General features: G+C 45.7%; 1 protein-coding gene across 2 annotated transcripts in view; it reads left to right on the forward strand.

Moving 5' to 3' along the window:
* The window catches only part of LOC116957122 (retinoblastoma-associated protein), a 238,324-nt gene that overhangs the window by 49,110 nt on the left and 176,811 nt on the right, over positions 1-12,403 (forward strand). For both annotated transcript variants that reach the window (XM_076055219.1, XM_076055220.1), the window contains exons 13-15: positions 4,355-4,471; positions 8,421-8,477; positions 10,726-10,757. In XM_076055219.1, the coding sequence (XP_075911334.1) occupies positions 4,355-4,471; positions 8,421-8,477; positions 10,726-10,757 (206 nt within the window). The remainder of the gene's footprint in view (positions 1-4,354; positions 4,472-8,420; positions 8,478-10,725; positions 10,758-12,403) is intronic.

Consider the following 12,403-nt stretch of genomic DNA (forward strand, 5'->3'; position numbering starts at 1 on the left):
AAGGTATCTTGCCATCTATTTCGACTTCCATGGTAAATCTGATGGCTGGGTGTATGGAATTGATGTGGTCGAAGAATTTGTCTAGAGCAGGCCGGCCATGTGGCCAGATGACAAAAGTGTCATCCACGTACCTCTTCCATAAGGTTGGGCGCAGAGTGGCAGTCTGGATGGCGTCAGTCTCAAATTTCTCCATGAAAATGTTAGCTATAACTGGAGAAAGGGGGGAGCCCATTGGGGTGCCCCCAGTTTGTTTGTAGAAAGTTCCATTCCAAGTGAAGTATGTATTGGTTAAACAGTGTCTCACCAGGGGGGGTACCTCAGTGTTTAGTCCTTGATGAACCAAGTCTTCAATGATTGCAATGGTGTCAGGTACAGGAACCTTGGTGAATAAGGAAACTACATCAAAACTGACAAGCAGGTCGTCTGGGGACAGGGAAATACCCTTGATTGTTGATACCAGGTGAGTAGAATTTTGTACCGCAGAGGTGGTCTTTCCAGTGAAAGGACGCAGGATTTCAGACAAAAAACGAGCTAGTTTGTAGGTGGGGGAGCTGATAGTAGAGACTATGGGACGAAGAGGTGTATCAACTTTATGTATTTTTGGTAAGCCGTATAATCTTGGTGGCCTGGCAGCAGAAGGTTTCAACGAAAACTGTTTAGATTGATCAATTAATGCGGTTGAATCAGAAATTATTTTGTTGGTTTGTGTGACGAGGCTGTTGGTGGGATCTCTTTTTATTTTTGTATAACTACCATCGTCGAGTAATTCTTTAATTTTGTTGTTGTATTCTATTTTATCCATGATAACAGTAGCATTGCCTTTGTCAGCTGAGAGAACTACAATATCATTCCTCTTTTTTAATTTATATAATTCAAAACGCTCATCTTTGCTGAGGTTGCTAGCTGGCATCTTAGCGTTTTTGAGGGTTGCAGCGATTTCAGATCTTGCTACGTCTGCAGCGATGTGACCCAGGCCCCTGAGAGCAACGTCTACTTGGGCAATTATATCATTAACTGGTATGTGTTTAGGTGTGACTGCAAAGTTTAGACCTTTAGCTAAAACGGATTTCAGACCATCGGAAATAGAACTGTTACTGCGATTAATTACGACTTTATTAACATCTAACTTTTTGGTGTGTGGGTCCGGTCTTTTGTTTAAGAGGAGGTTAAATTTGGAAATCAGGTTTTCCTTACATTTGGTCGACATAGTAGCAGCTGAAGAGGCAGTCATATTGTCTACATGTTCCCAATCCGATGTGGACATTATTGCCGTCAATGATAAGTGTGATTTGTAGAGTGTCTTGTCTAACTGATCTAGTTCTGTGCGTATAAGTCTGATTTTTTCTGAGATAAGAGCTAAGCTAGTTTTGAAAAGAATTCGTTTCGCATTAGAAGAAGTTACAGTAGCAGAGGTGAGTGTAAATGCGATTGGTATTACCCCAGAGTCGCGGCATCTCTTCAGGAAGGTGAGAGACTCGATCAGCTGAGCTTTCTTATCCCGGAGTTTGTTGAAAGATCTTAAAGTTATGTGAAAACCCTCCCCGTAGAGGCGATTAAATTTTGATTTAAAGCTTTCGTGACTGCAGTAATTCATATTCTTAGTTTTTTCGGTAAAGTCACGTTGAAGAGAAACAACAAAATAACAAAATATATATAAAACTGGATACTTGTATTTATATACTGGATACTTGTTCATTTGTCGACACCAAAACGTTGAGAGCGTTGTTGTTCTGAAGAGTTGCTGTTGAACCTGGCTCTGCTGAATTTCAATGATTTCGTCGAGGAATTCATCATTGACATCTGCTGTTTCAACAGCAAACGTGAACGGCTGTCTCACCCATGCTGGATATGACTCTCTTGTAGGGAAATATCCGTCGAGAGACTTTGCAAGCTCATCTAAGTGCGTGGCAATTGTTTGCTTCAGTTCCGTGGATACAGAAATATCTCCGATTCCAGACACATCTTCGATCTTACTTGCACAGTCGTCCAGAAGCGGGAAGTTTGCGAAGTTATTGTTCTCTGTTCGTCGTTTCCATAACGGTAGCTTTTTTTGAAAAGCCTTCAGGTGTTCTTCCGCTTCCATGATATTGACTCCACCACCCTGCATCTGCTGATTGAGATGATTGAGAGCTGCGAATATATCAGCCATGTACGCTAAAATGAGAATGAACTCAGGATTTTTGAAGCAATCTGCATGGCAGTGTTGGTGCTCTTGCAAAAACAGGGCTAATTCCACACGCATGGCAAAAACACGATTCAGCACCTGTCTCCGGGATAACCACCGAATATTAGAATGGAGCAGAAGTACCTCAAATTCAGAGCCCATTTCTTTACACAGCTCACTGAAGATGCGGTGCCTCAGAGCACTTTTTCGCACATAGTTCACACATTCCACCACAGTTTTTAATACTTCTGCCATTTTTGGAGGTAAGGTTTTTGTTGCCAACGCATGCCTGTGCAGAATACAATGCGTCACAATGATGTGTGGTGCATCGGCCTTTACTAGCGCACCAAAACCAGACTTTCTTCCCAGCATGACTGGAGCTCCGTCCGTACAAACTGCAGAAACCATATCCCATGAAAGATTGTTGTCTCTGAAGAAGTCATCCACAAGCTTCTTCACATCGGCTGCCTTCGTTGTTGTTTTAAGAGGCTTACAAAATAAAAACTCTTCTTTTATCATGTCGTCTTTCACATAGCGTACAAAAACAGCAAGCTGGCTTAGATCAGAAACGTCTGTGGTTTCGTCGAGTTGAAGGCTGAATTTTGCCGGGCTTGAAATCAGATCCGCGACTACTTGAGCCAAGATGTCTTTACTCATGTCTTCTATTCTGTCACTGACGGTGTCATTTGAAAGGGGAATTTGGGATAATTTACCTTCGGCCGCTGTTCCGAGTATCAGATTCGCCATCTTTAATGCAGCTGGTTTCACAAGTGTTTCACCAATGGTGTGTGGCTTGCTCTGCTTTGCGATCAGGTAAGCAACTTCGTACGATGCTGTCAGGATCGGTTTGTTAACAGGTACAAATCCAAGAGCAGGCAGAGTGGCCCTTTCATCGAATCTGGCTCTCTTCACCCTGAATTCAGCAAGTGTTGTGTTCTTGTATTCCCCGTCTCCATGCAGCTTCAAGAAGTGTTCCTTTAGTTTTGCCGGTGCAAGACTAGAGTTGCTCAACTTGGCGTTGCAAATCATGCAGATAGGACGCTCACTCCCATCACGTTCCGTGATACATGAGAATCCATGTTGTACATATTCGTCCGACCACTTTCTTCTTTTGCCCGACATAGTTAGTATGGATAAAATATTAAAGAAATCACACGACGTACGACAACAACAGTCACACGTTGACTACTGAGTACGCACTAAATTCCCCGCAGCGCTGATTGGCCAAGCAGTGTAGCATGATCATCTGCAGCCAGTGATGGCCAAGCGGGCCGTGTGTGTCATCACAAATTTACACAATAATTCAAGTGTGTCCGGACCTCCGTGGCGGGGGCTCTGCCGAACCCCTGAGATCGACTCACCGAACCCCTGGGGTTCGATCGAACCCAGGTTAAGAACCACTGGTATAGAGTCTTGATGAGGGAGTTCTTCTGGGATGGATGGTGGTGGGAATCCGGTTTCAAGTAAGCATCTGTATGGGTAGCTTTCCTGTAGACAGAGTGGCTCATTGAACCATCATGTCTCCTTTTAATTAAGACATCCAAAAAGGGTAATTTGCCATCTTTTTCGACCTCCATGGTAAATCTGATGGCTGGGTGTATGGAATTGATGTGGTCGCGGAATTGGTCTAGAGCAGGCTGGCCATGTGGCCAGATGACAAAGGTGTCATCAACGTACCTCTTCCATAAGGTCAGGCGTAGAGTGGCAGTCTGGATGGCGTCAGTTTCAAATTTTTCCATGAATACGTTGGCTACAACCGGAGATAGGCGGGAGCCCATTGGGGTGCCCTCAGTTTGTTTGTAGAAAGTTCCATTCCAGGTGAAGTATGTGTTGGTTAAGCAATGTCTCACCAGGGGGGGGTACATCAGTATTTTGACCCACTTCCCAATGTGGTATCGACTACATGTTATGTTTCGGCTCGGGTCTAATTGTCCACGGTCAGCTGACGTTGGCTGTAAGTGGCCACGGGGCCCCCCCCCCTCACGTCGTGACGAGCTTCGGGGGCCACTTCCCGGAGTCGTGGAGTTCTGCCCGTGATTGGTACATTTAATAAAAGGCGTGTTTTTAAATTAAAAAAAAAAAGTTTTTAAAAAAAATATTACTTACTTAGAGTAGCGAGTTTGCAATAATGGAGCCCCCCAGTCGACACTACGGCGCGCGGTCACCACGCATCACAATTTTTTTTGCCAGCGCTGCTCCGTGAACCCCCGGGCCGAGATCGCGCGCACGGTGGAGGAGGTGGGCTCCCGCTTCCAGAGGAACTTCGTGGAGGCTACGTCCGCCGGCTGTGCGGGGACCGCCAACCAGGTGAGAGGGTTCCACCACCTCGTCGTCGTCGTCGTTATACCGTCGTTAGCAACGGTTGGCTACGTACGGTGCGGTGGAAGAAGTTCAACAGCACGCATGAATGTGGGTCTCTGTAGTTCTCTACGAGCCTCTGGATCTCTATGGGTTCTCCTCCTTCCGATATTGGGATGCTCTGCACTTTAAAATCATCATCATCATCATCTCGATTGACGAACTCATTTCTTTGGAACAGTTTTTTGTGGGGTAGTTTGTCCCCCCCCCTCCCCCCCAGCATCTCCCAATTAGGATGGGTAGCTGCGTACGGTGCGAAAGAAGTTCAAAGTACATACACTACACTATACACTACAATGCACACTACATTACACACTACATTACACGACATTCTACACTATGCACTGTGCTACACACTACACTATACACTACATTACACGACATTCTACACTATGCACTATGCTACACACTACACAATACACTACAATATACACTACATTGCACGACATGCTATACTATACACTGTGCTACACACTACACTATACACTACATTACACGACATTCTATACTATACACTGTGCTACACACTACACTATACACTACATTACACAACATTCTACACTATACACTATGCTACACACTACACTATACACTACAATATACACTACATTACACGGCATTCTACACTATACACTATGCTACACACTACACTATACACGACAATACACACTACATTACATGACATTCTACACTATACACTATGCTACACACTACACTATACACTACAATATACACTACATTACACGACATTCTATACTATGCACTATGCTACACACTACACTATACACTACAATACACACTACATTACACGACATTCTACACTATGCACTATGCTACACAATACACTATACACTACAACACACACTACATTACACGACATTCTACACTATACACTATGCTACACACTAAACTATACACTACAATACACACTACATTACACAACATTCTATACTATACACCATGCTACACACTACACTATACACTACAATACACACTACATTACACGACATTCTACACTATGCACTATGCTACACAATACACTATACACTACAATACACACTACATTACACGACATTCTACACTATGCACTATGCTACACACTACACTATACACTACAATACACACTACATTACACGACATTCTACACTATGCACTATGCTACACAATACACTATACACTACAATACACACTACATTACACGGCATTATACACTATGCACTATGCTACACACTACACTATACACTACACTATACACTACATTACACGACATTCTACACTATACACTATGCTACACACTACGCTATACACTACAATATACACTACATTACACGACATTCTATACTATACACTATGCAACACACTACGCTATACACTACAATACACTACATTACACGACATTCTACACTATGCACTATGCTACACACTACACTATACACTACAATATACACTACATTGCACAACATTCTACACTATGCACTATGCTACACACTACACTATACACTACATTACATGACATTCTATACTATACACTATGCTACACACTACGCTATACACTACAATACACACTACATTACACGTCATTCTATACTATACACTATGCTACACACTACACTATACACTACAATATACACTACATTATACGACATTCTACACTATACACTATGCTACACACTACACTATGCACGACAATACACACTACATTACACAACATTCTATACTATACACTATGCTAAACACTACACTATACACTACATTACATGACATTCTACACTATACACTATGCTGCACACTACACTATACACTACAATGCACACTACATTACACGACATTCTACACTATGCACTATGCTACACACTACACTATACACTACAATACACACTACATTACAGGACATTCTATACTATGCTCTATGCTACACACTACACTATACACTACAATACACACTACATTACAGGACATTCTATACTATGCTCTATGCTACACACTACACTATACACTACAATACACACTATATTACACGACATTCTATACTATACACTATGCTACACACTATACTATACACTACTATACTATACACTACTATACTATACACTACTATACAATACACTACTATACATTACACCACTGCACTAAATTGAAAACTCATTTATTTTAAACTGCTTTTTGTGTTTAGATTGTTGTCCACCACCCCCCACACCTTCCGATTAGCACGGTCTTCTTCGTGCGGTGCGAAAGAAATGCATTTGCCAATCTAGATGTTGATTGCGTATAAAAGTGCGCATAGCTCCTGACGTCGGACTGAAGAGCGTTCCAGACGGCCCCAGAAGCACATCTGAAATCGCAGCGCAGTGCGGCGACAGGCCTTCGTTCGTGTGCGCGTGTGCTGTACGCTGGCCTTATCTTCTCGCCGTACGTGGCCGTCCGTGCTAATCGGAGGTGCGGGTCTTAGGCGCGACTCCCATCCAATATGCCTTGCGTGCGAGTCACGTGACCACCGCAGCACGTGTTTGTTGGCCCGGGGTGTGGTGTTGGCCACCCAACAGCACACTTGCCCCTACAGTGGTGTGACGTCATCTTCCTCGCCTCGGTATGCAGCAGGGGGGGGGTCCGGTGGTCCGATGCCGACCCCGAAGTTTGCACGCTCCCTCTCCCCTTTGTTTTTCTCCGGGGTCCTCCGGTTTTACCCTCCACATTTAGAAACGCCCATCGAGGTTGTTTGTTTAGATTGGAGGCCGACCGAAAGTGAATGTCTGGTTTTCGGCCGAAAACCAGACCGAAAGTTAAAAATTTACTTTCGTCCCAAACCGAAAAGCAAAGCTTTTTGGCTTGTGCCGAAACAGAAACTACGCCGAAAGAGGCCATCGGCCAACTTTCGGCGCCGAAACCGAAACCCAATTTCGGTCGGCCCTCCGGTTTGGATGATTTCGGTGCTTTGAATTTCGAAAAATTGATGGGGGGGGGCCCCACTTTGTTGCGCAATCATTTGTGAGGCTTGGGTCGCTTCTGAGAAATCAGTTAATGCTTTGCCTGTGATGATGGGGATGGTTTTAGTTGTTTATTGTATTTTTTTTATCCCACTTTCATGTTTTCGTAACTGTTTGTTGTTGTGACGTTCTTACCAAGTGCCCCCCTACTGGACCATCTGTTAAAAAAAGAGCTTTACAGCTCATCGGATTCCTCCATTATTTCGATTATTTGGATTGCGTTGGGCGCTATCAATATCCAAACGATGGGGTCGCTTCGTTGACCTATTATTTGTCGCTTCTGAAAAGTTAATTTTAAATCACTCTGTGGGGCTTGGCCTGCTCGGATGGCGATGGGGTCCGTGTTGTATTTGCGAATAAATATCCTGATCAGTTTAACACGTAGGCTTTCGCGACCAATATTCATAATAAAGGTTCTTGGGTTAGATCGCGTTTATTTATAAATGTGTCGTAACCCTCCACCACCCGACACGGCCAATCAGCAAAAAAAAAGTGTCACGTTGACAAAGACAAATAATTCACTACTTCAGCCCACCGGTGTGTTGAAGAGTTAATCCACATTTACAGTTTGAGTACGACGTTTCGCTGGTAAATACTTCCAGCATCATCGGGCAATTCGCCATTCTGGCGCCATTCTGGCGAATTGCCCGATGATGCTGGAAGTGTTTACCAGCGAAACGTCGTACTCAAACTGTAAATGTGGATTAACTCTTCAACACACCGGTGGGCTGAAGTAGTGAATTATTTGTCTTTTGTCAACGTGACACTTTTTTTTTTGCTGATTGGCCGTGTCGGGTGGTGGAGGGTTACGACACATTTATAAATAAACGCGATCTAACCCAAGAACCTTTATTATGGAAATATCCTGATGCTGTTCAAGCTATACGAAGGGGAGTGATCAATTGTCTTCGCAGCGTTGGGGCCTTGCCGTGCGTCTCTACTACCGCGTCATGGAGGCCATCCTGAAATCGGTACGTGGCGTCTGCAGTTTTTCAAACTCGATTTTTTGGTGGCTTTCGTGACTGCGCGGGAGATAACTCTTTGTGTTTTTTTTCGGTGAAGGCACGTAGAAATAAGACATGTTGCTTCACCCCCTGTGTGCTCGTCTCTCCCCGTGTGTCTCTGTGCTAACCCGTGATGCTTGGATGTCGATGTATGTTGCAATGCGGTCTGTTTTCCAGCGCTCTCTTGGATTTCACACTTAACTTATAATTGAGCAATCTTTTAAGTAACGTATTCAAGCAGACCATGCGATAATTGTGTTTTGACCGACCGTCTGGTGTTGCTTTATATAGTTTCTAAATTTTGCTATAAACCCTGTTTGATTTAGTGTGCTCCTCCGTCTTTGTATCCCCTTGTGTATCTGTTAATTCCCTCTATTTGGGTGTCTGTATATATATCTGCGGTTGTGTGTTTCCTCTCTCTCTTAAATTTAGCTCTTCTGTACCTGATGAAGATTGCTTGTGTTGCAATCGAAACGTCGCATAGTATTAGTATAGCATTGTGTTATTATTTTATTACGTCTTATTTCTACGTGACTTTACCGAAAAAACCAAGGAGTAACAGTTTTTCAATTTCCGAATTGGGATCGAATCGATTCCGAACGGAACCGGAAGTGAAAGGGCCATGCGGGAGGTCGCGTGTGTGGCACAGTTTTGGCGCCGGCTGTCGTAGTGGCGGCGGTCGTGTCGCTACAGTTGTCTGCGGTGAGCGACAGTACAAACAGCGACGCCACTGCTGCTACTACTACTGCTGCTGCTCCTGCTGCTGCTACTACTGCTGCTACTACTGCTGATGCTGCTCCTGCTGCTACTACTGCTGCTGCTACTGCTGATGCTGCTCCTGCTGCTACTACTGCTGATGCTGCTCATGCTCATGCTGCTCCTGCTGCTACTACTGCTGATGCTGCTCCTGCTGCTACTACTACTACTGCTGCTACTACTATTGCTGCTGCTGATGCTGCTGCTGCTACTATTGCTGATACAGCTACTGCTACTGCTGCTACTACTGCTGCTACTACTACTACTGCTGCTGCTACTGCTACCACTGCTCCTGCTACTCCTGCTATTACTACTGCTATTGCTGCTGCTACTACTGCTGCTACTACTACTACTGCTGGTACTAATACTGCTGCTGCTGCTACCACTACTGCTACTACTGCTCCTGCTGATGCTTATGCTACTACTGCTGCTACTACTGCTGCTACTACTGCTACTATTGCTGCTACTGCTTTGCTACTACTTCTATTGCTGCTGCTACTACTGCTGCTACTGCTGCTGCTACTACTGCTGCTACTACTGCTGCTACTACTGCTACTACTGCTGCTACTACGTCTCCTCACTAAATAAAATTAACGCTCGCAACCGCTGTGTGCGCGTTCCGAGATTCGGCGGTGAACGGGTTACACAGCCACACCACCACCCTGCCACTTGCAGGCGTCTCGGAATGGGGAAAGGGTTCATACTATCACTCTCACACCCACACTCCCATAAACACCCACCCATAGCCAACCCACCCATAGCCAACCCACCCATAGCCTACCCACCCATAGCCAACCCACCCATAGCCAACCCCCACCCATAGCCAACCCACCCATAGCCAACCCACCCATAGCCAACCCACCCATAGCCAACCCACCCATAGCCAACCCCCACCCATAGCCAACCCACCCATAGCCCACCCACCCATAGACAACCCACCCATATTCACCCACCCATAGCCAACCCACCCATACCCACCCACCCCACCCATACCCAACCCACCAATACCCAACCACTCACCCACGGCCAACCATCCACCCATACCCAACCACCCACCCATACCCAACCATACCCACCCATACACAACCCACCCATACCCACCCATACCCACCCCACCCCACCCATACCCACCCCACCCATACCCACCCCACCCATACCCACCCCACCCATACACAACCCCACCCATACCCACCCCACCCCACCCATACCCACCCCACCCATACCCACCCCACCCATACCCACCCCACCCATACACAACCCCACCCATACCCACCCGCAGCGTCGTTCCATCGTGCACATTTCAGCATTCGCTCTGCGGCCGTGTTGACCGTCCTACCCGCCAGCCCGCCCACAACATCGTCCACCATCGCCGTAGCCTCCACCGGACGTGCGCCTCGTAAACGGCCGGGAACGTTTTTGCTTTCAACCGTGGCGTTGTCTCCCTCCGTGTTCCCCTCAGGAGGAAGAGCGGCTGAACATGCAAGATTTCAGGTGGGAGGGAACCCACAATCGGGAGTAACGCCATCGGACCGCTAGTCAAACGTTGCATTAAGCGCCCAGTGGGACCCCTCTTGTTGTTACCCACGATCGGTTGCGTGGAACCCGGTTCGATTTTTTTTTGTCCTGTTTCATTTGACGTTTACGCTGTGCGGGTTTTTGTATATCTAATCGGCTGCGGCCAAACGTCACATTTACAAACCTTTTAAGACTCTTGCCGTTACCCAGTATCGGTTGCGTGGAACCTGGTCTGTCCAATGACAGATGTTTGTCCTATTTCATTTGATGTTTTACGCTGTGTGTGTACGTAAACATGCACGGTCCGTCCGTCCTGTAACGCTGCATGTTATTTTTTAAAAGGGGCCGTCCATAAATGACGTCACGCCCCTGGGGGGGAGGGGGGGTCAGACATTTGTGACGATGTGTGACGAGGAGGCGGGGGAGGGGGGGTTTGAGAAATGTGACGTCACGTAAAAAATGCGCAACTTTAAATAAATAAAGACAACACGTTTCTACTTAATTAAATAGACTTTTTTAATAAGTGTTTTCTCCTACAACATCGGAGTGCAGCGCCACATTAAATACGCAACTACAATGACCATAGTTTAAAGCAGGGGTGGGCAAATTTTTTGACTCTCGGGCCACAATGGGTTCTAAAATTTGACAGAGGGGCCGGGCCAGGAACAGATGGATGGAGTGTTTGTGTGAACTAATATAAATGAAGTGTTAAAAATCATTACATGAAAGGATTTGGCCTTTAACAGGTAGCAAAGCATTTATTTGCAAGGCAAAGTGCGCCATCTAATGGGGAAATGGGGGCATTACAGGAGAGAGGTAAAATTTTATTTAATAATAATGATGTTTGGACAAGTTTGACGGGCCGGATTAAAAAGCCCAACGGGCCCCCGGGCCGTACTTTAAAGCGATTTGAAGGGGGGGGGGGTGGTAGAGCTTTGTGACGTCATTTGAGGGGGGGGGGTCTGACTTTCTGTGACGCCGTGTGACGATGGAGTCATTTATGGACGGCCCCTAACGCGAATTGGATGTGTAACGCGTTATGAATGTAGTACAGTGAAACCTTGTGGACTGCGAGCAACTTGGCCTGCGAGCGTTTTGCAAGACGAGCAGAATTGTGTAAGTGAATATTAACTTGATAAACGAGCGAGGGTCTTGCAAATGCGAGCAGCGGACGTATACACGCTTGTTTTAATATAATTTTATTGTATTTCTACATACGTGACTTTACCGAAAACAACCAATGAGTAATTTGATGCAGCCACGAAAGCTTTAATACTTTATTGTACTACGAGCGCTCTGACGTACGAGCGCTTTGGATTACAAACACGTTTCCGGAAACGAATTACGCTCGCAATCCCACCAAGGTTTTGCTGTGTTACGGAACGCATTTTGTTACAACGCGGATGCGAATTGGATATCTCACGGCGATGGAGGCGCGCGTAAACTACGTCGCGCTGTGCGAAAGTGTTCTCTTACGGACGAAGAAGAGCCGCGTTGTAAGGAGGACGTCGTGGGTTCGATCCCGACCCCGGACGCCCGCTGTATATTTGGAGTTTGCGTGTCTCTCTCTCTCCCTCTCTCTCTTCCCTGTGGTGGTCGTGTGGATTTTTTTTTCCCCAGGT

Source organism: Petromyzon marinus, chromosome 70 (genome assembly GCF_048934315.1).
Source record: "Petromyzon marinus isolate PM22_M1 ecotype Great Lakes invasive population chromosome 70, UKy_Petmar_22M1.pri1.0, whole genome shotgun sequence".
Lineage (NCBI taxonomy): Eukaryota > Metazoa > Chordata > Hyperoartia > Petromyzontiformes > Petromyzontidae > Petromyzon > Petromyzon marinus.